The sequence below is a fragment of the Pangasianodon hypophthalmus genome, chromosome 5 (assembly GCF_027358585.1).
Source record: "Pangasianodon hypophthalmus isolate fPanHyp1 chromosome 5, fPanHyp1.pri, whole genome shotgun sequence".
Lineage (NCBI taxonomy): Eukaryota > Metazoa > Chordata > Actinopteri > Siluriformes > Pangasiidae > Pangasianodon > Pangasianodon hypophthalmus.
The window spans coordinates 19,809,239-19,834,618 of record NC_069714.1 but is presented as its reverse complement, the minus strand read 5'-3'; the positions used below and the strand labels follow the sequence as shown (position 1 = coordinate 19,834,618).

General features: G+C 39.1%; 1 protein-coding gene across 5 annotated transcripts in view; it reads left to right on the top strand.

Moving 5' to 3' along the window:
• The window catches only part of grb14 (growth factor receptor-bound protein 14), a 51,659-nt gene extending 27,819 nt beyond the window's left edge, over window positions 1-23,840 (top strand). For all 5 annotated transcript variants that reach the window (XM_053234458.1, XM_053234459.1, XM_026912818.3 and 2 more), the window contains 12 exons: window positions 6,483-6,639; window positions 11,455-11,576; window positions 12,106-12,180; window positions 13,573-13,710; window positions 15,541-15,651; window positions 16,011-16,106; window positions 16,359-16,421; window positions 20,053-20,169; window positions 20,890-20,956; window positions 21,029-21,116; window positions 21,234-21,327; window positions 21,824-23,840. In XM_053234458.1, coding sequence (XP_053090433.1) covers window positions 6,483-6,639; window positions 11,455-11,576; window positions 12,106-12,180; window positions 13,573-13,710; window positions 15,541-15,651; window positions 16,011-16,106; window positions 16,359-16,421; window positions 20,053-20,169; window positions 20,890-20,956; window positions 21,029-21,116; window positions 21,234-21,327; window positions 21,824-21,970 — 1,275 coding nt within the window. In that variant the 3' untranslated portion in view covers window positions 21,971-23,840. The remainder of the gene's footprint in view (window positions 1-6,482; window positions 6,640-11,454; window positions 11,577-12,105; window positions 12,181-13,572; window positions 13,711-15,540; window positions 15,652-16,010; window positions 16,107-16,358; window positions 16,422-20,052; window positions 20,170-20,889; window positions 20,957-21,028; window positions 21,117-21,233; window positions 21,328-21,823) is intronic.
• The last annotated feature ends 1,540 nt before the right edge of the window (window positions 23,841-25,380 follow it).

Genomic DNA, 25,380 nt, shown 5'->3' with positions numbered 1-25,380 from the left:
CCAGGTACATGCAGAAACTGCATTTCTTCTGGAAAACCAGATAATTTCACGGTCCCTCATTTTGAGGAATCATCAGTGCAGATTAGAGAGTAATCCAATGAGACGAGGTGCGGTGGAACAGGTTAAATTCACACACTTGTCCCACAGCAAGACATGCTATAAGAAGAACAAGCCTGAAACAGTGAGTTTTGTGAGAGTTTTAAGGGAGGTTAGGTGTCAAGTGCATATAAATAAAATCAGCCAGAGGTTAAACCCTTAAATTCCCAGCAATCTGTGGATCCAGATTCTTGTTCCTCACTTTTGTGGGGACTACATGTCTTTCTCATTTTTTATTCTAGGTGTTAAGTAGTCAGTGAATAACATCATTTGATATGAATAACCGAATAATAAACTAGGAAGGGGTAAAATTATGTGGAGAACGTCCAGAGGCACATGTATGGATCCAAAGTATTTATCTTGTGAAATGGACAATTCAATCAGAATTGAATTAACCATTCTAGACAATTTAACGGTTAAACAATGTAATTTTGAGTGCGTGCTTCAGAGATGTCAGAGCTGTTTGGAGATGTCAGAGCTGTTTGGGACCCTGCCATTCATGTCACAAACAAGAGATGGATGGATGGTGAGAGACTGAGGGAGCATTGGATAAGTACTGGTCAGGCCAAGGCCAGTTGTCTGATATTCAGATAAAGATGCAGCTGTGGGGCGAGAGGTCATGATAACAGAAGGCCAGACAGTGAACTGGTCTATACTGTCCTGTCCTTGAGATGAAAACTGTAAAGCATCTCTACAGGCTGGAGTAGGGCTAACCTGGAGAACACATACTGCGGTATTCATTCGAGTTCAGCAGTTCGGTCCACACACTTCTGCAGTGTGCAGAGTTAAATGCCCTTAAACTCTCGGACTTACTTTCCTCATACTTATAACTTAAAAATAAACTGGAAAATAAAGCGGAAACAGTGCCAATTCTGAAACTGATCCGAACAAACAAATTAAAGCTGTTTAAATGTTTTTCCCAGCTCATCTCTTACTTTCGGTATTCAGTCAGGTTCAAGATGGGAATCACAGAAACGACAGGACACAGAAAAGTCTGTCCTGTATCACCTTCATCTCAAGAAGCCGAGTAGAATATTTTATCAGTTTGAAAGAAACAAACCTTATCTATAGTACCTGTGCTTTACCAGGATTAAATCTAAAGTAGAATAGAATGTGCTTAGGTCTATTCACAGATACATCACTGCTGAATGATTACGCCTGAGAACATTTTAGTTCTAAAATTCTCTTTCAAAAAATAGGCAGATGATATTAAATAATGCACTAGTGTCCGTCAGGAAAAGTGAGGCATATTTATTTTTCTGAGAAAACCACCATAAAATGGCTTTTATTCCACTATTCTCTGAGTAATGGAAATCTCGTGCAGTGTTTGTGTTTTGTTAAGGCACTATACACCCCTTAGGCAAGATTCCCTCTTCATAAATACATTTACAAAGGTTTGTAAAACAGCAATACCTCCACAGGAACTAATTAGGACCTGGAAAGAAAGAACAAAATTTTCATCAATGCAGTTCCTTAATTGCATTGTACGATGAGATGCTGACAGTTGGTGCATAAAGCTGTCATGGGTGTAATCAGGTTACTGCTAATCTTATTTCCTTGTTTAACTGAGCGATAGCCGGAGGGAGACAGTCTCTCAGTGTTCTACTCTCCCCAAGCATGCTCTACTTCAAAGCTTATCTCTGCACACGGAGAGCCAGACACCCATTATACACACATTTTAACGCTTGACTTGTGTATGTTCTCTATCCTCTCAGGTTTTAGAATATGCTGAATGGAGCAGCTGAGTGAGTTGTGCATGTGTCTCTCCAATTGTGCTTGAAGTGTATGATTGTATGAGCTAGAGGTGCACCAAGAGCAAACATAGCCTGAACCTGACCTGCATCCACTCCTCATTCCCACTTACCTTTCAGAGAAAGGAGAACTGAACACACTCAGAAGCAGATTGTACACATGCTTTTACTTTAGTTGGCTACTATGTTGATAAACAGAAAATTCATTGATTTTAGATAAAATTTGTAATACATTTGAAAGTGGGGAGGGACTGTTAACATCAGTAACTGGCATTCCATATCAAAACAGCACGAAAGCCAACACACTAGAAAGAATGAGAAAAGAAAAGAGACAGAATGAGTGATATGAGTCATTTAAGAGGTTGTTGAACTAAAAGAAATTGAAAAAAGGTAGGATTTCTGTATCACAAATTAGGTAACAAATGCAAACCTGGTCAAAAGTTGTATGTTAAAAAAAAAAAAATCGGAATCCCTGTGTGTGCGTGTATGTGTGTGTACGTGTGAGAGAGAGAGAGAGAGAGAGAGAGAGAAAGCAAGAACAGTAGATACTACTGAATGCAGGTCTTTGTGCCCAGTGATAGCACTCAGCACAGCTTGCACTGCCTTTACAGATGTTTTATCTGCACTCTGCACTGTGCTTTTATCACACACACACACACACACACACACATATACATACATACATACATACACACACACACACACACACACACACACACGTTTGTGTAAAAAAAGAAAAAGAAAAATCAATCACTAACTAAAGACGTCATTGTAAGTTATTAAGTCACTAACTAAAACGTTTCAGCATTGCACCAGACAAATGGGTTCTCTAACAAGCAGCATTTGAGGATATCTATGGACTGTTTCTTTTTTAGTTTGCTTTTTTTTCTCCCTCATCTGTCCTCAAAATTGAGAGGACAGCTCACTCAGGGATGCCAAATAAGGACACAGTGAGAAAGCTGAGCCTCTGCATGGTGCTGCATGTATATTTAAGTATCTAATCAAAGAAGAGTGAGCTGTGGCCACAGATGTGTGTGTTCTCAGTGAGGGAGAAATGGCCATTGGAGTTCGCCATATACAGTATCCAAAAAGTGCACAGCAGACAACTACAACTTCAAAACTAGGTTTGATCCCAGCTCATGAAAGGAGTGTTCTTTCTGTCATAATTTAGAAATTCACTGCATTTTTTAAAATTGACTTCACTAATGATTTTACTTCTGATTTACCAGTTTGCAACTATGCACCCAAATAACCACATACAAAATCATATCATATCATATATCATATCATATATCATATCATATCATATCATACCATGTCATGTAGACAAAGCTGGAAGCCATTTTAATTGTACTTGTGCTTCCTGTGACACTAATGAGGAGAGGAAAGTCAAGATTTAATACGGTCTAAATTTGGTGTATGGACTATATGTTTGGAAGTGTCAGGTTTGTAGTGCCATCAAGTCTGATTGGAAGCTTTGACACACCGAAGGCACTTTAAAAAGTAGATTCCATTTAGAGATAAGACTATCACAGGAAGTGAGGATTGGTGGGTGCGAACACTTTCTAGCACCTTGCAGATTTTGCTTTACTTTGGTAAAGGAACATAAGTAGCAGGTGACGCTGCTTGAGAACAATGTTGTAAAGTCCTAAGGTGCGGTGTAGAAATATAATCGCTTCAGAAAGGTGCTTCACTTTGCAAAAATAGATTTTACAATCTAATTGGTGTGTACAAAACAGATAATAGCTGCCTTAATAACTCTGTTGACTGAAGTCTCAGTGCCTTATAAGGCAGATGTTTATTAACTCTGGAAGTGGCAGTAAACAGTTTGTGATGTCACACATCACAGGGTTGCCATGATAGTTCAACCTGTTTAGATGATAGAGTTAATTATACTATTCTGTATAGTGCTTGGGAATAGACAGCATATTGTGCTGCATTATGGGATCATTGGTGAGGTTAATTCTTTGTTTACATTCATAGACACTGAAAGAGCTGAGAGAGATTTCAATTAAACTGACGTTTTAGTTTTATTGTGAATTTTTTTTTGGACTCGTGCTTGAAATGAAGGAGAAGGGGATGTATTGCAACAAACTAGCAACGTTATATGGATAAAATTTGTCTTATTGAAGGCGTAGAGCCATATGAACTCCTAGAGAGAGTGGAGTGATCTGCATATACTGCCTCTATATGCTAACATTACAGTTACAGTGCCATCATTATTCTCCGCAGTGATTTTATAATTTTTTGACAGTTAAAATGAGCATATAAGCATATATTGCCTCAAAAACATTGCTTTCCTTGTTTTGCCTTCACATAGGAAATCAGTATAATGGCAGTCCATTGTAGATTTTTTTATGCCGGCTGTCGTGGGTGTTGCAATAGCAGTTTATAACACAACAATATCTTTTTACCATAATGACTCAAACATTAGTTAGGCTAGCTATCTGATTAGATGACTGACTAACTCTGCCAAAAATAATGGCTCACCCATAAGACATCACATTCCCAAGCCCTATACAGGACATAACAGATGCTCTCGGTTGGCTCTGATTGACGGGCAGAAGGGAAGGCCATTCCTCCCACTCTGAGAGCAGGTTCTCTTCAACTCTCATGTCATCATGAACTCCTAGTGATGAGACGAATACAAAGATCACTGCTCCACCAAAGACACTGACAGTGTTAATGTTTTCTAGCTTCAAATGGTCTGTAAGACTGGAGGCAATAAAATAGTTACTTGTCATTGAAGACAATAAACTTAATGTTCTGTGACTACACAATCTGTTTATTGTCAGAAATAAGATCTTAACACATTTGTGCACAAATTGATCCATGTCTCCTGCTGTGTTGGTGCCATAGTTCTTTTTTGTTGCACTGTAGCTGTAGCACAGGATTATGGGATGTGTAGGACAATGTATGCTTCCTTCAAAAGTTCTCCAGATGGCATTATTTCTTCAAGCACTATATGCACAATTTCGATTTGGACATGACTGGAAACCGTGAGTGGAAACCATTTGTAATGTTTTGGTCCCACTTTAGGTCTACCACTCCTGATTGGAAAAATGAAGGGACTCTTTTGTGAAGGTGAAGAATATCACTTCAGCAGCATCATGCCATAAGCATGAATTGTGCATGTGACCTGTTCATTTTCACCTCATCACCCTGTAGACTGATATGAGCATAAATAATAAACAGCCTTTAACTGAGCCATGATTGGACAACCTTACACCAGGACAACAGTCTTTCTGTTTCTTTCTGCCTCTCTCTCTCTCTCTCTCTCTCTCTGACTCTCTCTCCCTACCCCCATGCTTTCTCTCACATTTTGTCTCATGTCTCTTGACCCCTCTCCTTCCTTTACTTCCCTTCCCCCCATCTTTCCCTATCCACCTTTTTTAACTTTAGACAGAGTTGATCTAAACTAAAATTACATTTAAGCAACACGATCATAACGGGTGCAGTTCATAATGTTGAGCATTATAGACAGGGCAGGGGATAGGGTTGATCTCGGCCATGGGAAAAGCTAGGTGAAGCGAGCCTTGTGACTTTTTCTACCCCTTCTCCACTCCACCTCCTTTTTCCCAGCTCCCTTCTCTCTGCACTATCCTCCTCTACTCCCCTCTCTCTGGTGGTGGTGAGGGGTGGGTGGAGCTTGTCCTGGTATGGGGAGGGCAGGGCTTACCCCTGGAGGCTGCAGTTAGTGAGAGATGGCAGGTGATTGGGCAGAGTTTGGGTGACATACAGCAGGAGAGGCAGGAAGTACCGGAGCTGAGAGTCTGTTCTCTTAATTACCTCATTTCAGTTCAGCTGCAGAGAGAGAGAGAGAGAGAGGAAGGAGAACGTCTGGGAAAGACAGAGAAAAGAGAGTAAGAGACAGAGGAGGAGGAGAACAGGAGATACAGCGAGAGAAAAAATAGAGGGAGAGAGCTGCTGCTCCCTCAGTCCATGCATATTTCTATGTTTCACCTAAAATCCTGCTCCTACAATGCTGTGTACTCAGCCTTACCTAAACTGCAGAGCTAGCCCCAAATCACAGCTCTGCTTGCCGTCTAATACGGGGGTAAGTTATGCTAAAATACAGATTTTCTGATTTGTTTTTCTGCATGCATATGTGTGTTTGTGGATGATGCCTTGTAGAAGAGGCTAAAACACTCCTCTCTTTCTGTAAGGGATAATTCAAGCTATCATTGATAGCTGTTCTAAACTTAATCTGGACCGAAGGGACTCCGATTTGGCGATAATACGCACTGCTCGTTCTGCTGTTCCTTTTGGAGAGTGCGAGACTAGGAACTGTGAAGCAAGTGAAAGGGAACATTCATGATCTGCTCCCAGTTTGCTGGCCTGGTTCTCACTGCTTCACTGTCATTCGAAATGAATGGGGTGTTGAGTGTGGAGGGCGTGAGGTGTGAGGTAGCTTGCGGTATCAAATGAGCTCCATTAATGACACAATTCTCTGCCCTTGCACAAAAGCCATATAATTGAGTATTAGGTTCATTTGTTTGTTCTGTCATTTTTGATTCCTTATCTGGATCAGTAGTCATAATTGTATATCAAATTTCATATGATTTCCCAGTCACTGCAAAATGACTCGGTCCGAAAACTTTTTCACTGGCTAATGAATGGGTTCATGTGTGGAAGGTGATCAAAGTATACAGTGAGGACAACAGCAGTCGAGCCGTGGAGGTCCCCAGTGACATCACTGCCCGGGATATCTGCCAGCTGTTCATTCTGAAGAACCACTGCATTGATGACCACAGCTGGACATTGATTGAGCACCTTGCTCATCTGGGTATTGGTAAGTGCATCCATCTGTGCCCCCATAATGCCCATAAACTAATTTAGCTATAATGGAGCATTACTGTATCACTATTTCATGCTTTGTTTTATGAGTCTTGATATTCTGGCTTTCGTGCACCATCACCCCTTGGCTATAGCTGTAATGTAACAGAACCCACTACAAGAAATACGGCCTCTTTGTGGTCTAGCTCTAAACCCTGCAATTTAGTCACATGCTGTGAATTTCCAAATGCTGGTCTTTTGGACACAGATCTTATCTAGTCTTGAACAAAACACTATCAGTGGTGATTGTGCTTTGAATCCCTTTTTATTACATCAGCAGCTATTTTTACAACTAGGCTTAATCTTTTTCAGAGTTACAGTGTACACAGATCTGCCATGTAAAGCACTACAGGCATTGTCCATGTTTTTAACCTAATCAGGAAGATATTTGTCTTCATATGTTATATTGAGTTCATGAATCTTGAGTGCAGCTCTCAGGGTGACTACAGCATCAGGGGCTTAGTAATGCATTGCATGATTTGGATCATTTCAATGTCAGAAAACCACTTGCATTCCAGGATTTTACTGTTGATGCATGTGTTAGCATTGGTGATCAAATCATACTAATTTACAGATGACATTACAATAAGAGATCTGTTTTGAGATTCTGTCTCAACACTCAACAAAATATGCCATTTTATACAATTTATGCTACAGCACATATCAGGCTACAAACTCCCTGATAAACATCTCTAACATGTCAGACAATAATCATTGCATAACAGACAGTGGGAAACCACCATCCTGAGACTGTTTCTCATACTGCAAGACTGAAGATGTGTCTGTGAGAAAACTTGCCCAAGCAGAAAACCTCCTATAAAATCCCCCTTTGTGTGGCAGGCAGGAGGATAAACAGGCTTTATGGGGTTAATGCTTTTTGAGTCTGAAGCAGACACTAAAGGTTTAATGTAGTGTCTGAGAGTGCAGACCTTAACTTCAATTAATCGATTGTGGTTTGAATAGCAAAATGTAGAAAGACAAAAGAACTCAAGAGAACTCTGGCTCTAGTACCGAGCAGCTTTTGCTCTGTGCTAGAAGGCTGAACCCCCCTTAATGAAGATGGAAGTGAGGAATGTAGGAGTCATGGAGAACAGAAATCAGACAAGACGATAGTGGGGTGTAAAAACCCATCACAGAGAAAAATAGGGCTGAATATATTAGCTTGGGAGAGAACGTTTCAACCTTGATCTTACTCAGAAACGTCTGTTTTTACATAATTAAATTGTCAAAGACGCTTTAATTAACTGGAGATTGAGGAGTGAATGCAGATTTGCAGAAACACACTTGGAGAACTTGGGCTGGAGCTGCAGCTTTATCCTCTAAGGGTGGACATCCAAAAACTCCAGCTGATCTTAAGTACAACTGGGGAGCTTTGATGCCCTGCATTTTCATTTGCATTGGGCATGAGGCAGGAACTCACTCTGATTGGCATGTCAGTTCATCACAGGGCAGGGTTTCTGAGTTAAATGGATAAGAAAAAGCTCTGTCCCTTTGTACATGTTTTACATTTTGGACTACTCTTGCGGTCACAAACTGAAGGGAAATTCGGGAATGGTTGATTATAGAGGGAGTAGTATGGCCAAGAGGAGCAGGGAGCTCAAATGGCTAAGCAGAAGAGTTTGACACAGTGAAAGGGAATATCAAAGCCCTCAGGTTCATCTTTGGCCAATACAGAGGTGACAGTGAAATAAGAGTAGAAGAGGGGAAGTGAGCATGACTGTGAAACCTGGGGGGAAGCTAAAGTCATACTCATGACCCTTGGAATAATCGAGAAATAGATGTCATCAGAAAGTCAAGCTGGAGGAACAGTGAAGTCCGCAAATGGTGAGAATGAATGGCGGTGGGATAAATGGATGGAATAATGAATAAGCTAAAAGTAGGGTTTGGGATAAGAAATGTTAGTGGTAAGTACAGAATAAACTAGCTAAGAAGAGGGCTTTTAAGCATGGTCTTTCTTCCAAACATAAGTAATATTCAGCTCCAATGGGCAGGAAGTGGTTAACATCACTGGCAGTGGCTTCTGCTGGTGTAGGCTACCTTCCACACAGGAATATTCCTCAACACAATTCTTCACACCATTGCATAATTCAACCATCTGTTCCTTCCATCCTTTTATTCAGTCCATGTATTTCTTTCCTCTAAGTATCCCCATTATGCATCGATTACACATTTCTTCTGTCCTTTTTCTCCTCTCCTGGGTATATTTTTATAGAAGAAGTCACTGAGCACGTACAGTTCGGGTCATAAGTTTACATACGCCTTGCAGAATCTGCAAAAGGTTAATAATTAAAAAAATAAAAGGGATCATAAAAATCGCATTGTTTTATTTAGTACTGTACTGAATAAGCTATTTCACATAGCAGATGTTTACATATAGTCCACAAGACACAATAATAACTAAATTTACACAAATGAACCAGTTCAAAAGTTTACATACGCTTGATTATTAATACCGTGTGTTGTTACCTGGATGATCAGCGACTGTTTTTATGTTTTGTGATAGTTGTTCATGAGTCCCTTGTTTGTCCTGAGCAGAAAATTCTCCAGGTCCTGCACATTCTTTGCTCTTCTGTGTATTTGATTTCCAGCAGTGGTTATATGATGCTGAGATCCATCTTTCACACTGAGGACAATTGAGGGACTCGTACACAACTATTATAAAAGGTGCAAACATTCACTGATGCTCAAGAAGGCAGCACGATACATTAAGAGCTATGGGGATGTAAACTTTTGAACAGGATGAACGGGACTGATTGAATGGTATCATTGAAACAGCATGTTTCCTGAAACCTATCTCTGTTTAAATCATTGACTCTAAGACCGGCTGCCACAATTTAAATGTACTTTGTTCCGTAAATGTATGATTTGTGCCATAATGAGCCCAGTTGTGGCTAACAGGGTTTTGCCTAAAGGAGTCTGATTTTAAAGGTAGATTAAATGTATTATTCAGTTTCTGATGTATGATATTTCTATTAGTGGTGGATGATAATTGGAGAGTGATTTACATAAACAATGGGACTCCTCTTCACATGATGCACACATGGAACAATTAATTGCTGAGTATATGGTGGTCTATTGTGTCAGCCCTTAGCACTAATGCTTGCCTGTAATATTTTTAACCAATGAGACAATATTACCCTCATTTGCTCTCTAGCTGAAGCGAAGGGCTAAACAGCAATAATTTATAAAAGAATGGCCAAAATAAATCTATGCAGATGGGGGACAAAGGGAAAAACCAATGCCACTGTTTGCTGTTGGGGGTGTAAGCTTCACTTCTTCACTTTGTGGGAAGGTTCACTCAAGTGCTTCTGACTGATTACCTTCATCCTCTGATGAAACATTTCTTCCTTGATGGGAATGGTTTCTTCCGGGATGATAATGTCCCCATCCTTCATGTTGGTTCTTTCATTAATTTGTCACCTAGACATGTGCACAATTCAGGCCTAACCATTAGAATTACGGCAAAAAACTACCTCATGCTACTAATGTAATAAACATTATTATTTTAGGGAAACTGCAGAAGTTGTGGTTTAAATGGTTAAATGTATAAGTAAAAGTTTCTCAGGCTATGCATCAGTGGCAGGTGTTGAAGATATAAAGGAAAATACACATTAAGCCCAATGAGCCATGATGACTGTTATTAGTCTCTGTGCTGCTAGATAGTGATATCTTCTTGAAAACAACTTGAAGCTTAAATAAAGTGTAAAATTCAATAGCTCTAGACATCAGTGGGAAATTTGTTAATTTTGTCAACTCTGTTTCACAATAATGATATGGAGGCTTATTAATAATCCATTTTGTTATGATGCATAACAATGTTAAATTTATTGCTTTGTTATTTATTATTGCATGACATAACTTTATCTACTTTTTTGAATGCCTGGGTTTTTAAAATAATATTAAATAGCTACAATAAATATTAAATCTTGCATAGTGTATTCATTTTGTATTTTTCCCTCTATGTAACATTTAACTTTTAAAAATATGTTCTTGTGATGAAAAAGCTGGGCAGAATGATGGATCGTTTGTCCCTACTCATAGCTCAGGAGCTCCATCTTACTTTAGGTCCTGCATTATTCTCATTCTCTTAATAGTTTCTGCAAGTGCTACAAGTACATTCACAACTTATCCACAATGCATAAAATGCTGATCGGAGATTCCGCAGCCTGCTACTGGCAGAAGCTTTTAACTGCCCACAGATCAGCGAAGAGTAGAAATACCCTGTGCCTCACAGCAGGAGATCACAGATACCCAGAGAAACACCCAGGATGCCAGTGCATTTTGATGAGGCTCGCCAGCCCTGATTGCAGTTATGCTATGGGAATTAATTAGTCTTGAATATCATCATTCTCACTCTTCCAGATGGCTTGCTCTAAATAGCCACTTTCCATTCATTCATTAAACATTCGTTTGGGTTTCAAGGAACTGAATAATGTTTAATGATAAAGTGAAGCAATGTAGTCGACTCAGTTGGCTTCCCCTGACTCCCTGCACCTCGCACTCTTTATAATCAAAGATTACTCATTGATGAAGCATATTTAAAAAAAAAGTAAAATTTTGTTAATAATTTATTTTTCAAGCTAATAGTAGCTGATGGTTGGAGTAAGTCAAAATCCAAACACTGAAGGTGCTCCTAAAATACAGTGCTCTTATAATAATAATTTACTTTATTGAATTGTGTGTAGAAATAAGTATGCAAATGTACAAAGGTGTATTTTTCTTTTCCCTTTTTTTCTTCACTGTGACTTCTCTTTTCTTTTATTGCTTTCAGAAAGAATCATAGAAGACCATGAATCAGTCCTGGAAGTGCAGTCTAACTGGGGCATGGACTCAGACAGCCGCCTGTATTTCAGGAAGAATTATGCCAAATATGAATTCTTCAAGAAACCTCTGGTGTGTGGTGTGTTTGTGTGTGCATTGTTCTTGGAAAAAAGTCAGTATGTACTGCCTAGGTAATGTATAACTGATTGGCAGAGTAGCTGAAATGCAACACAGGTTTTTTTTTTTTCTAATTTAACTAATTTATTATCCATGCACAATATAAGCAATTTATGAACACTCCGATGCCCCAGTAATCAGGCCTTTGAGATCTGTGCATCTCTGGACAAACAGAGACTCAACTCAATTACCAGTCTTATTAGCAGAGATCTGTTTAAAGGGCTTCGCTAGAGTTTAAAGACAGGCATGGGGTTTTTGGAGCTCTGTTTCACTTGCGTCTGCCTTTGATCAGTTGACTTAGAGAGGATTATTCCTTTCTAGCAGGTTTAGGAGAAATGATGAGTTATAGAGGTGACTCAAATTTTAGGGCATAAACCATGCAAATCTCTGTTCCTCCTGCAGAGTCTGTTTTTCCTTCAGAGTCTTTAGTAATCTTAATGGCTGGTGTTTTTTGTAGTAATTGATGTTTTTCTCATGTTAACAGGATTTTTTTCCAGAAAGCATGGTGTCTATATCGAGTGAAGCCAATGGCCTCATGAACCACTCACAGCTTATCCAGGTATCACCTTTCAGTAGTCTCATTGTCCCCAAATCTCTATTTTAACACCTTTAAGTCCCAAAATATTATTTGGTTGTTTATATTAAAGCATATTATTCTGTAAGTATTATAAGTGTGATTACATGATTGGGGTGCTGGGGCCCTGGAGGACTAGCGGTTAGGCCACAGCGCTCTCACCGGAACCAACCCCAGCCACTGGGGATGCGTGCAACAGTGCACTCTCAGTGCCAGTCCCAAACCCGGATAAAAAATTGGGGAGGGTTGCGTCAGGAAGGGCATCCACCATAAAAATCATGCCAAATCAAATACGCGGACCAATGATCCGCTGTGTCGACCCCTAACGGGAGCAGCAGAAAGAGGAACAACAGTAACAGCATGATTGGGGTGCCATTTGTGTCCCACTGATATTCCGTTTATAAATATGTATGTAAAGGTAAAAGACATTTTAAACGTAGGTAACTCTTCAGATAATTTAAAACATTACTAAAAACCTACATACAGATAACAGCATTAGAAAACTGATTTTTTGCCTTTCCCAACCCCATAACAATACTTAAAAAATATTATTGTTTTCACATTAATGTGGGAATCCATTTAACATCTTATGCTCGGAGCATTTCCATGAGTCATCCATTGTAGCTTAAGAAACATTGTACATTTTATCGTCCCACAACATTCACTTAAGCCTGCTACCTAAATATATTCACCCATGAAATATTTAGAATATTGCACAAGTTACAGTTCAACAGGAAGTTACATCACATTTTTTCTCTTTTATTTCATACTGATGTGTTGACTGATGAGGTCACTTTGAAGTACAACACTGTAACTAGAATTATACACCGAAATTATAGATTGAAAGTAATTTAAAAAATATATTTTATGCAAATCATGAGAATGTTCGTATTGTCCTCATGCCATAAGCATGGATGCTAGTTACAAATTTTGTGTATTTGCTAATTCTGTGCTAAAAAACTCAACCATGTTACTCATTTAAGAGCAGAATACAGCCATTGTTAACCATGACTCCTTGTAAAAAAAAATGATATTGTTGCCTGAGATGGGTTAATGCATTTTTTGAGTGGTTAAATGCATGTTGTTGAAGTTTTTCATTTTAAATTGGTTACTTTTTAACTGTTACTAGGGCTAAATGGCACTCCAATTGTGGAATCAACAATAAATTGTTCAGTAAATATGGTGAAACTTATAGGAAAGTTATATTCCAGAGTGCAGATTGAAAGTCTATAAGTTTAAGGGATTAACATGGGAAATTTGAAGACAAGATCTATGCACTTGTGTTTTTATCATTTTACTATTCTGAGAGTTCTTATGTGAAGGACTGTCACATTGAAAGATGTCTGACTGGCCTTCTTTGTGTCTGTGTGTTGTTAGACATTTCTCAACTCCAGCACATGTCCTGAGATCCATGGCTTCCTCTACTCAAAAGAGCAAGGCAGGAAGTCCTGGAAGAAGTTCTATTTTGTGTTGAGAAGGTCTGGGCTATATTTTTCCAATAAAGGCACATCAAAGGTAATAGAAAATAACACACAGTAATCCATTGCATGACCTGTAATTTTATGCAATAATCACTCTGTCGCTCTTTCACATGACCCCGCAATACATATCTAAGTATGAGTGGGTTGAACGTGTTCAATTCTATAAAGGTATATTATAATACCTGCAGCTCTTAGTTCTAATCATGCCTTGCACCACTTGATCTTACCGCTTAGACTCCAGAGGCAAGCAACATTACTTACTCAAATCACTCCTAGCTTATCCAGTCTGAGACAAATCTAAGTGACGAACAGAGCTTGAGGTTTGATAAGCCTGCGACAGATCATTTCAAAGCACCCTCATTCAAGCACTAATCTCCTGCAGTCCTGCTGTTAGATGTGACGGTTAGATCGAACAGCACGGCATTGTGGCCCTCGGCTGGCCAGAACTGGTCGGGCAGGATTGTGTGTGGCAGATCCTGGGACTGTGCCAGTGTCTGAACCCTTCCCACTCACCACAGGTGAAGCTTATACCTGCTATGTGCCATGCCAACCAGTGCTGCCCTCCTTCCCTTTTTTCATTTTTTTACAACAAAGAGTTGTTGTTAGGCGCGTAAGAGGAGCCCGCTCTCTACTAACTAATACTGCCCGGGTGCACAAAGCTGCTCTGCGTCTACTCCACATCTTTTTTTTTTTTTTTTTTTTTATATATTCCTGCTACACATATTAAACCTGGTTGTTTTTTGCCTGTGTAGCATTCCTTTCTCTTTTTCCATCCACAGGTCTGTCAATCTCTGCCTCTTTTGTGTGTCTGTGTCTGTTATTGGCTGTTGGAAATTAGAATAGTGTAGCGCATAGACAAAATGAGACAAAGGCTTGCTTTGTGTTGCTTTGCTTGGGAAAGGCTTTCTTTCTTTCCTCCTTTTCTCTCATTCTCTTCTTTTCACTTGGCTCCCTTTCACTGTTGTTAAGATAAAGCTGCTGGCATTGCAACATGTATGCTTCTATCTTCTCTTGTACATATTACACCCTGGTTGTAATTGAGAGGGTAGCCCCATTTGAAACAGAAGAGATTGCTATATAAGTGTCTTATATTGTGTGAGTTTTGCCCTTGATTTTAATCATAACATTGCAAAGTCCTTGAGAGTGTTTCCAAACACTGATTGCTTAATCCACATCTTTTAAGTAGAGCTTAGATGAACCCTCAAACTAAATCCACATCATTTTAACTGGTCCAGTAATTTTAGTCCCACTGCTGCACCATAAGCCACAGTCTTAATGTCCTCCTACGCGTTTAAACCCTGTTGCTGCTCTCTCAGCTTCTTCACTGTAATGTCTTAGAATAACAATGTTAAACCACGACAGCCTCAGCTGTGCTTCCTGTGCTTCAAAAGTAGGCCTTCACCTTCAGCTTTGGTATTTTCGTTTAAACCATTATAAGGCTTGTAATTATTCATATTTACCTTCTGCTGTGATTTTTTATTTTTTTTTACTTCTTATATGGTCTTTTAGAAAATTCCTAGCTTCTTGCTTCACTCTTCTCCTCTTGGTTGCATAATTTTCTGTCTCCAAGCACTCAACAATTCACACACACCAGCTAGGCTTGCCACATATTAGTGCACCCTTCATTCATTTAGCATATGTCCTGACAGTGTGCTGGATGCTGGACATAGCTTACATGTTTACATTCATCCCCCTGCTATGGCAGGCTTAGTGTTGGAACTCGGGGATAGGGCCGAAGGAATTTAGGGCACCCCCACCCCCTCATCATCTCCACATAATCACCATCACACTCATTTTTATTGCATTAAATCTCAAATGATGTGTTGAGAGAGGTTTCTCTTTGTGTTTCTTCCTCATATGTAAGGAACCCAGACATCTGCAGTTTGTTGCAGAGTTTTGTGACAGTGATGTCTACACTTTGTTATCAGCCAGAAAAACACATGGAGCTCCCACAGACTACGGATTCTGTATAAAGGTATTTGCGAACGTTTCTTTACAACACACCCAGCTAAATCCACAAGCACACAAGTTTCACATATTTGATTGTGCAATGTTGATGTTGAATTATATTACACATACCATCTGTGCATAGTTAGCTTTATGATATAATAACCCTAATTAAGTATCCCATTTGTCTGTGCCTCATTGTTTAATGGGTATTATATAAAGCCATAATCAAACACAGTGTCTGGTGTCTTATCTCCCTTCACCATTTTAGTGTTATGAGAAGCCAGAAATGATCTTAGTCATGGAGATATTATAAAATGTGATTGATATCATAAAATGATTAAGAATGTGACTAGAAGATGTGTCTACGTGTGATTGGGTGTGCAGCCGAGTAAGTCATGCGCAGCTCGGGACCTCAAACTGCTGTGTGCGGATGTGGAGCAGACCAGAACCTGCTGGATCACAGCTATGCGCCTCTTCAAGGTGAAAACTCTTTTTGTCACTCTTTGGCATTCTCTTTCTTCCTTCCTCTCACTTTTTATCTCCATCTCTCACAGTCATTTTCTAAATGACAGACATGGTCTTTATGGAGCATATCTGAGATGAGATACTGAGCCATTTGAAAGGAGCAGCTTCTCAGAGTAGAATTTGTCCAAATCACTACCTGCCCAGTGGATCTTTCTCTAGCTCCATAACATCACTCTAACATGGTTATATGTATTGTAATGTGTGCAGTTTGGGATGCAGCTGTACCAAAACTTCATCCAGCCCCATCAGAAGCAGAAAAGCTCTCCAATGGTGAGTTCATCTATCCATGGCTATGTCCTGAAGTTGGCGAGCAGATGGTTAAACTGCATGTTAATTAGGGGAAATCCAATAATCAGAGTCACACAGTCAGAAGAAAACATAACATGATAATCCAGACTCAAAAATAAAAAGAAATAGGAATAAAAAAACAGAGAAACCAAAAACTAGTTGCCAGATAAGACATGGGTGCCATATAGCGATGGTAGATGTGAGCAGTACTGTCTCAAATGTCTTGATTCTATTTAAATCCTTATTCTCAAAGCAAAGGTTTTGAAACAGTTCAAAGAGCACACTCTCTCTGTCATCACAAATTGAGCACAGTTTCCAGTGAACGCCCCAATCAGAATTACTTATTCCCTTGCTGCTTTGAATATACTTACTCTAGCTATGTGTGGAAAACAGCATGTCCTGTCCCGTCATATACGTATTACATTTGATAATGTTCTTTATAAAACAGCATGTGGCTCTTCCTTGGGTTAGTCTAACTTGATAACTGTATGGGTGTAAGTTACTTGTCATTACATGACATTAGTAGACAAATGTCAATTAGCAGAAAATAAAAGCTGATGCAATATTGGTTGGCTGAACTTGTTAGTGGTTTATTTGACAGGTCGGTACCATTTGGTAAAATGTGTGCGTGAGAGAAAGACTTGGAATTGTGAACCCTGTTTTGGTCAAAGAGCCATGATTTATACTGATTCCTGACTGTACATGGGACACACTATGGATGTTTGGACTATCAGCTTTTTTTATTGTTGACACTACTGGATCATGCAGTTGGAAATGACACATTTTAACCATTTGAAACTTTGATTCAGTTCAAAGTAATTGATTCATTTTGCCTGAATGGTTCAAATGAATTGGCCTTACCATCTCTCAGAGGCATAGTCAGGAATTAACTTCAGGAGGTGTTGAGGAAATATGCTAGATAAAATCACCACATGATTTGTACAAAGAGCGACGAATGTGACACGATTTCTACTATCTTCATACAATCTTACTATATTAAAATTGTTAATCGACAGGAAATAAAATAACTTTTTGACAGCTTGTAATAGGGAAAAAAAAATATTAATTAAACCAGATCTACCCCTTTTTTCCTCCTCTTGCAGTAAACCCCCAGTACTTCATTGGCCATCACGTCAATAATCCCTATGCTCAGACTGTAGCTAGCTGGCTAGTATTTTTTTTTTAACAGACGTGGGAAAATACAGCTGTGTTGTATGTGTTCTATGTTAACCACTTATGAATGACCATTTGGAACTGTCATAAAATACCACCGCTTCACACCTGCCAGCACTAGTGACATACAGCTTGCACATAAAATGCAAGTACAAAGGGGTAAGACAGAGTGTTTAAACAGACAAGGATAACGAGCAACAGGTATGACTAATGAACTGCCATGACAAAGAGAACCAAAACTCATACAAGGAAAGTGGAAGGCCAAAGGGACCAAACAGGACAGCCAGTAAATGTATCAAATTAAACTGCACAAAACTGCAGCCTTGTCCACGTGAATTAAGTCCATGTGAATTAAGTGTTACTATAGAAATATCATATTAGAATGAACACAGTATTATAAAGCTGTGATTTGTCAGAGCTGCTGTTATAGAAATTTAATCAACACCTTTTGAACCGTCAAGAATTCAGTGGTACAGATTAATTTTCAGCATACAGAAATAAAACGAATACTCTCTCTCAGAGGTCAGAATATTCCCCTTAAATTCAGCATGATGCAGCTCTGTGTAGCTCCAGCTGGGCTGTTTTATAGACCTTCTGGCCACTAGAGTTGCCATAAATAGGGGGCTGCAGTTTCATGCTCATTTCTGAGAACAATTTATTAATGTTGCCTCTAAATAAGAGTATTGTGTGTGAGTAAAGCTCCCTGAGCTATTTTTAGTGTGTTGGACATGATTGAGGAGCCAGAATGACTCTAAATATATCTCAGCATCAGCTGCTCACTGACTTTACAACTCATCGCCTCTCGCTTGTTGTTGGTGGAATGCAGCAAGTGGGTCCTAACCTGGACGGACACACACACACACACACACACACACCTCAGAAGTGCAGGAGTGTGAAAGCATTTGTGGCCAGAAGTCTAGAGTCAGAGATTGGAGTCAAGTTTGTAGCCACAGTATTGTGAATAAATGAGAAACAACCCATCAGTATATAATGTGGGGGTGAAGTACAGCATGTCTTATGAGAGTCATAAGGCTTCTCGATACCCCCTGTTCATAGAAGTGTTCTCTGAACCTTTAAGATCCTGTTACTGTTAAATGTGAGGCCCATGGCACATAGTGATTATAGCAATCCTAGACACGACTGACTGGAAATCAACACTAGAATTCAATGAGCTGTTCGGAAAACAGACTCACGCCTTCTTGCTTCACCATCTCCAGCTAGGCAACAGGGTCTTACACAGGAAGGGATGTATATACTCCTAGAAATTAGGCCTGTGAGGAGAATCCTCTTATTTGGTTAACCATGTGGAAAGTAAAGTAAGTGGTTAAACTGGACACAGATTTCAATGGGGCGAAGGCCATGATTTTTTTTTTTTTTTTACTTTTTTATAACTTTAATTTTTTTAAATAATTAATAATAATGACAATAACAGTAACAATGATAGTAACAAATTGCTATCAAACCCTCACAAATTTAACTTGTTCTATTTATTCATCTTCTGTAACCACTTTATCCTGGTCAGGGTTGTGGTGGAATCGGCAGCTCATCCACATTCACACCTAGGGTCATAGCCCATATAAGTGTAAATACGTCACCTAACTGCATGTTTTTGGACAATGGGAGGAAACCAGAGAACCAGGAGGAGACCCACATGAAGACAGGGAGAACATGCGAAACTCATAGACAGTAACATGAGCTCAGGATTAAACCAGGGACCATGGAACTGTGAGATCAATGCTACCCGCTGTGCCACCCTAACTTGTTTTACTTATTATTTAAACACAAATTTTCAAAATACTAATAAAATAAACAATACCATTTTTTTTTTACTTTAGGCCATCTCTTTTTTACTTTAATTAACTCCATTTGTGAGTAACAGATTCCCTGCACACATTTGCTTCACTATTCCATGCTTGTTTGAAAAAAAAATGGCGATAAATAAGTTTACCGCCATCACTGGTGATTGTTACGACAATGACTTTGTTAACCACTTTTTTAAAATTACTCCTCTAGGATTTTGTGACTCAGAACTCTAAAGGTGCAAAAATTCATGATGGTTCCTCACCGCATGCTCAGAAAGCTTGACAAAAACTCTAATTTCCCATTTCTTAGTGATTATGGGGGGATTGATGGGGGGAGCTAATGAGCGTCACAGCTTAGAAGTGGCTATTAAGAGTTATGTACCCAAGCATCAATCTATATAAACCCACTAATCCACACAAATAACCCAGTCTAAAAGCCTACTAATATTGGGGGTCTGAACATAAATTGCATTATTAGAACACTGGATGGCAGCATGACTCCACAAAGACAAAACAGCGTTGAAGTCTTTTTTTTTGTGTGTTTGTGTGTGTGTGTGTGCAATGATCTGAGAGAATAGTAATTCTGAGTCCTAAGTTCTTCATGTGTGTCGTGTGTGTGTATGTTTTTTTTTTTTCAGAGAAGCATTTCAGAGAACTCTCTCGTGGCCATGGATTTCTCAGGGCAGAGGAGCCGTGTGATTGATAATCCATCAGAGGCTCTGTCAGTGGCTGTGGAGGAAGGTCTATCATGGAGGGTGAGGCACAGATCTGCCTCTTAACATAGCAGCATTGCATTAGGTGATCTACAGCTAGTCAACCATTACAACTGAACCCTTTCCACTCAAAATCATGCTTTTTTTCATGAACTTGATTCAAGCTTAACCTATATTTTCCAGCCCCCCTGCTGGCAGAATGAAAACTCCAGTGTCCTTAGCAGTGCTGCGTCTCAGTTTTTTTGAATAGAGATGCTGTTTGTTTCCCGTGAACCTGGAGATGTCATGCCCTCAGACTGCTATGTAAATTCGTAGTGATACATAATGCTGATTGAGCTTGGATATTGATTAGTTTTCATTCACTGTTTATGTTGGCGATGTCTAAAGATGTTATTTATTTGAGATGTCTAAAGATATTATTTATTTGTCTCTGACAGGTTGTGCCACAACCAGTCAGAGTGTTTTATTTAGAAGTGTGAAAATGCAGGCATATTTTATCAGGTCTTGCACTGTGAATCGAAGTGTCTGCTGACTGACACGAAGAGCTCAGTCTGGCAGGTTCTGTGATGATATAGTCTGTCTGCAACTAACATACCTGACATAGGACTTAAAGGGTTAATAAGGTTTTGGCTACTATCTTTGGGTCATCGGGACCCACAGTAGGATCCGTGTACATAAAGGACTGTAAGTAATGATAGTTGCCGTGATGGTAGTAATAGGAGTTGTTTGTGTGTTTGGATGATAAATAACTTTCTCTTTCAGAGAAAGAGCTGTCATCGACTCAGCCATGGAAGCTGCTCCCCCTCCCAAAGCTCCCTATCCAACATAGGTCAGTCTCCCATTCTCACTCTTCGTTTTTACCTTTTATGGTCTTCACTGAACATGTTTTCCTGCTCTTTAGCAATCCACATGGCTCAGCCGTGGTTCCACAGCAAACTGTCTCGGGACGAGGCTCACAAACTGATCACCCAGCATGGCCTCATTGATGGGTACTTCTTGTTCTATTCATCTTTTTTCCATATCTGTATATTCTCTGTATCTTCTATATATCTTCTTTACATAATTTTAAATACAATGGTATCATTTTCTATTTTGTTTCTATTCAGAGTTTTCCTCTTAAGGGACAGCCAAAGCAACCCCAAGACCTTCGTCCTGTCCCTGTGTCATGCACAGAGAATCAGACACTTTCAGATAGTCCCTGTAAGTTCTGTTTTAACTTTGGATATGTTCAGACAAGCAGCTCAAATCAGATTTTTTCTTGACAAGAAAGATTTTTTCTTTGTGTAAATTGAGATCAAGCCTTAAGGCAGGCCACACAATGCAGTCATCTGGGAGAATATCATCTTAGGTTAACAGTATAAACAAACATTGCACTTCAGTTCTTATTACTGTTGTCTCTGCTGAATACATTCAGAACTATGACTGAACACTGTGACTGTCCTTTTGTAAAACATAATACACAGCAAAATCTAACTGCGTAACTGTAGTCTGCCGCACACAACTTAGCATTTACACACTATAACAGCTAATGTAGGTACATAAGTGAATGCAGCTACAGTCTGAAAAATCAGATTTGGTCATTTGTAATGTAGGCACTAGAAATAAATTTAATTTGTACTGCAGCTTACTTATTACTGTCCATTGTACTTTACTATCAGATCAATGAAATATGTGTATTTATGGATGTGTGTGTAAGGTTGAGGATGATGGCGAGCTCTTCTACAGCCTGGATGACGGAAACACACGCTTCAGTGATCTGCTACAGCTGGTGGAGTTTTACCAGCTAAACCGTGGAGTGTTACCCTGCAAGCTCAAACACCACTGTGCCCGAACCACCCTGTGAATCCACCCCGAAACCCCTGTCCAATCACCCTTTGACCTGTCAAATTGTTTTATGGATTCCCTCAAACCTTCTACTCCAAACCCAAAATCACCCTGCTCCAAGCCCAGACTCGTAAACCTGGTCTCCTGTCCCTCTACCAACCCTGAGGTTCACCTCCGACCCCTTCGCGCTCCATCACACGACCACACACATTCACAGGGTGACTCTGGACAAATTGCCAGCGCAGCTCGTGCCTTGGACAGGAAACTCGAACAGACTCTTCCTGTCTAATTTCAATGTTCACTCCTATGTGAAATTATGATCATAAGCTCTGGGGTGCTGCAGGATCAAACAAACTTGAGAAAGGACTTGTTAAGTGCTGATGAGTGTATGAGAGTCCACTCTGAGACTGTGTTTTATAATAAGGCAGGCTTGAAAGCTCTTTATGATGAAAGTTTTGGTTGATGTACTGTACAAAAGAGTAGACATTGCAGCTTGAATGAGTCGTATTTGAAGCTTTCGAATTCTGAGGTGATAGGAGAAGCTAAAGTAGCAAACTGTCAGTCGGAGCTCCGCTCTGAGGGCTGACAACCTGTGTGTCCATATCATGTGAACAGAATAGACAGACATGGTACAGCCATAATCACATGTGCACAATAAGCTGAAACTGTTGGTTTTGCCAGCAGGAAGAGGGCCTTCGGGGGATCTGGACACCCTCCTTTGAGCTTTTGGGTAAAATGTTAAAATGTCTCCTTCTTTAACTCATGTGACAAAATAATTCAGGTATTTTATAAAAATGTGATATGTGTAGTTTGTTTGAGAGGTGAGACTTTGCTCTGTGCATGCTGTAGGCCACATTCTGTCCAAATGCAATGGGTTGTGTTAGCATGAAAAGGCAGCTGTCGATGCTGCTTCACACACTCCAAGCAGACATACACACTTCCTTTTGGTCTTTGCTCTACCAGAACATGGAATGTACATACACAGACACATACAGTAACACTCACCATAAACACACACAGCACCCTAGAGTGATGGATAGTGCTGGATCACACTATATGTGGTTTACATGCTGAACATTTAAACTCGGACAGAATGTGTGACGTTGCTTGTTATTGATAATTGAACAAATCAAATTTTATATTAAAATGCATATTTTATGGATACTTGTTAAGATTCAGGTTCACAGTGTTTAACACCTGAAGTGGTAAGTTTCTGTTTTACAGAACATTGAAGATGACCACTACAATCATTGTCTGGCGATGTGCTGTTTCTTCAGGTTGTGAGATTTCACCCTCAAACCTTCACTTAAGTAAACAAAAGCTATTAGTGATTGCAAATCACACATGACTAACATGTTGTACTGTTAAAAAAAAAAACTTAAATAAAGAACACTTGATAAAAAGTTTTAATACTGTTAAAAAAATTAATGCATTTGAGTTAAAAGCCAGGTCTTGTTAGGTCTTGATTTCTTTCTTATGAATGAAAACCATGCTTATAATCTTAGGTTGCAATTCTTTTTTTTTTTTTTTTGTAGAAAAGCAAACAACTTTTCTGTCTGTGTGTACGACTTGAGTCATGTTTTGTAAACTTTAGTATGCAAAATGCACCGACCCCGAATGATAAATTGTTTTATATTCATGGATAAAAGAAAATGCATTTAGAAAGGTCTTGATTCGCCATGGTATTTGCACTGTAGTCGAAACACTGGTAACTTTTCATTTCCAATGCTGAGGGATGACTGTGACTTTTAAATCCTTTTGGCAAGGAGTAGATTTATTCCCATGCTTCTGCTGAGAAATGCTCTGCTCTTTTGATACAGGCCCGGACAGTGTAGTGTATGTGAATTGACACTGTTTATATATGTCTCCTATAAAACTGGCTTTGTTCACCTGCCTCTACACTGTCATTATTAACACTGATTTGTAACACAGAGTGTGGCGGAAAGTTTTACAGTACACCTACTATGTTAATGTATTTTTATAGATTTAAGAGGACATCTGCTCAGCCTCATCATCCTCATCTATTTGGTTAATCCATCCTTTTATTTGTTTGTGGGCCAGTTTGCTAAATTAAAGATTTAAGAGAAATTAAGCAGTATGCAATATGTATGTACTGTATAATTATGATGGTTTTATGTAGTTATGAATTTCTTCTGATGTTGATGAACATCAGAGCATTCAATATGTCTCTGACATGCAGTTGTTAGATGATGAGGAACTGACATTGTTTCAGTAGACTTCATTGTTTATGCTATGCGGTTAGGCACTAATTGGGCAATCTACATGAAATTTAAATTTGCCAGAGCCATAATTAAAATCTACATGATTCTTGATTATGTCTTTCTCAGATCAAATCTAGCATCCAGCCACTACTCTTGTCATAACCCATTTTCAATTTATGGGCAATAATTGGGCATTATAATATTTAATCCTTTAATTTAATTTTTTTTTAACTTTTTTTTTTTTTTTTTTACTTTTTTAATTTTAAATTTTACTTTGCGTGTTGAGGCTTTCGGATATTCAGCATGGTTTCAAACACTGCTCATTCAAGGCAATTAAAACTGCATGCTCATTTATTGATGATTCACTTAGTGCACACACACACACACACACACACACACACATACACACAGTGAGTGAGACACATGATGTGATGGCACCTGGAAGGAACCTGCAGAGAGACTCTACCAATAGAGAGTTATTAGGACCAACAGACATAAAATATTCATGGCTTCCTGAATAATTAATTAACAAGCAGTATGGTACAAAAATAAGAGCCAATGGTAACAACAAATAAACTAAAATTCAGTTCAGTGGTGAATTGCAATCTGTCTCGCAACAAGCGAACACTAGTATGTATTGAAACCTATCACTATATTGAGCTCAGTAATCAGTGCAATATCCATCGATGAATTACTAGGCAAAAAGTGAACTCAATTAGGACACACAACAAACATCCACACTTTACTATAGGATGCTATATATGTTTGTATGCAGAAGTAGTTATGAACAGCATTAATGAAATATGTTTACTCTCTGGTCATCTCTATACATATAACCCAGCTGGTATGCTCATCATGTGTGTGTTTAGCAGGTCATGCTGGTGGTCACATTTTTGTATCCACACTGTATCCTGGCTTTCAATACACTTAAGCTGAGCAATTCAACCTTGAAAACACTGAGTTTTCTAACCTTCATAACCAAAAAAACAATCTTTAGGGTCTTTCTAATTCTTCAAAATAAGTTTACAATTTGTGTGTGTGGGTGAGAGAGAGAGAGAGAGAGAGAGAGAGAGAGAGAGAGAGAAAGAAAATATGCCCATAACATAACATATGACTGGTGTAACTGATGAAACCAAATGATTTCCAGTCCAGGTCCAGTGGACTTTTTTATTATTTTATTTTCTTACAATTGATAGCTGAAAAACTG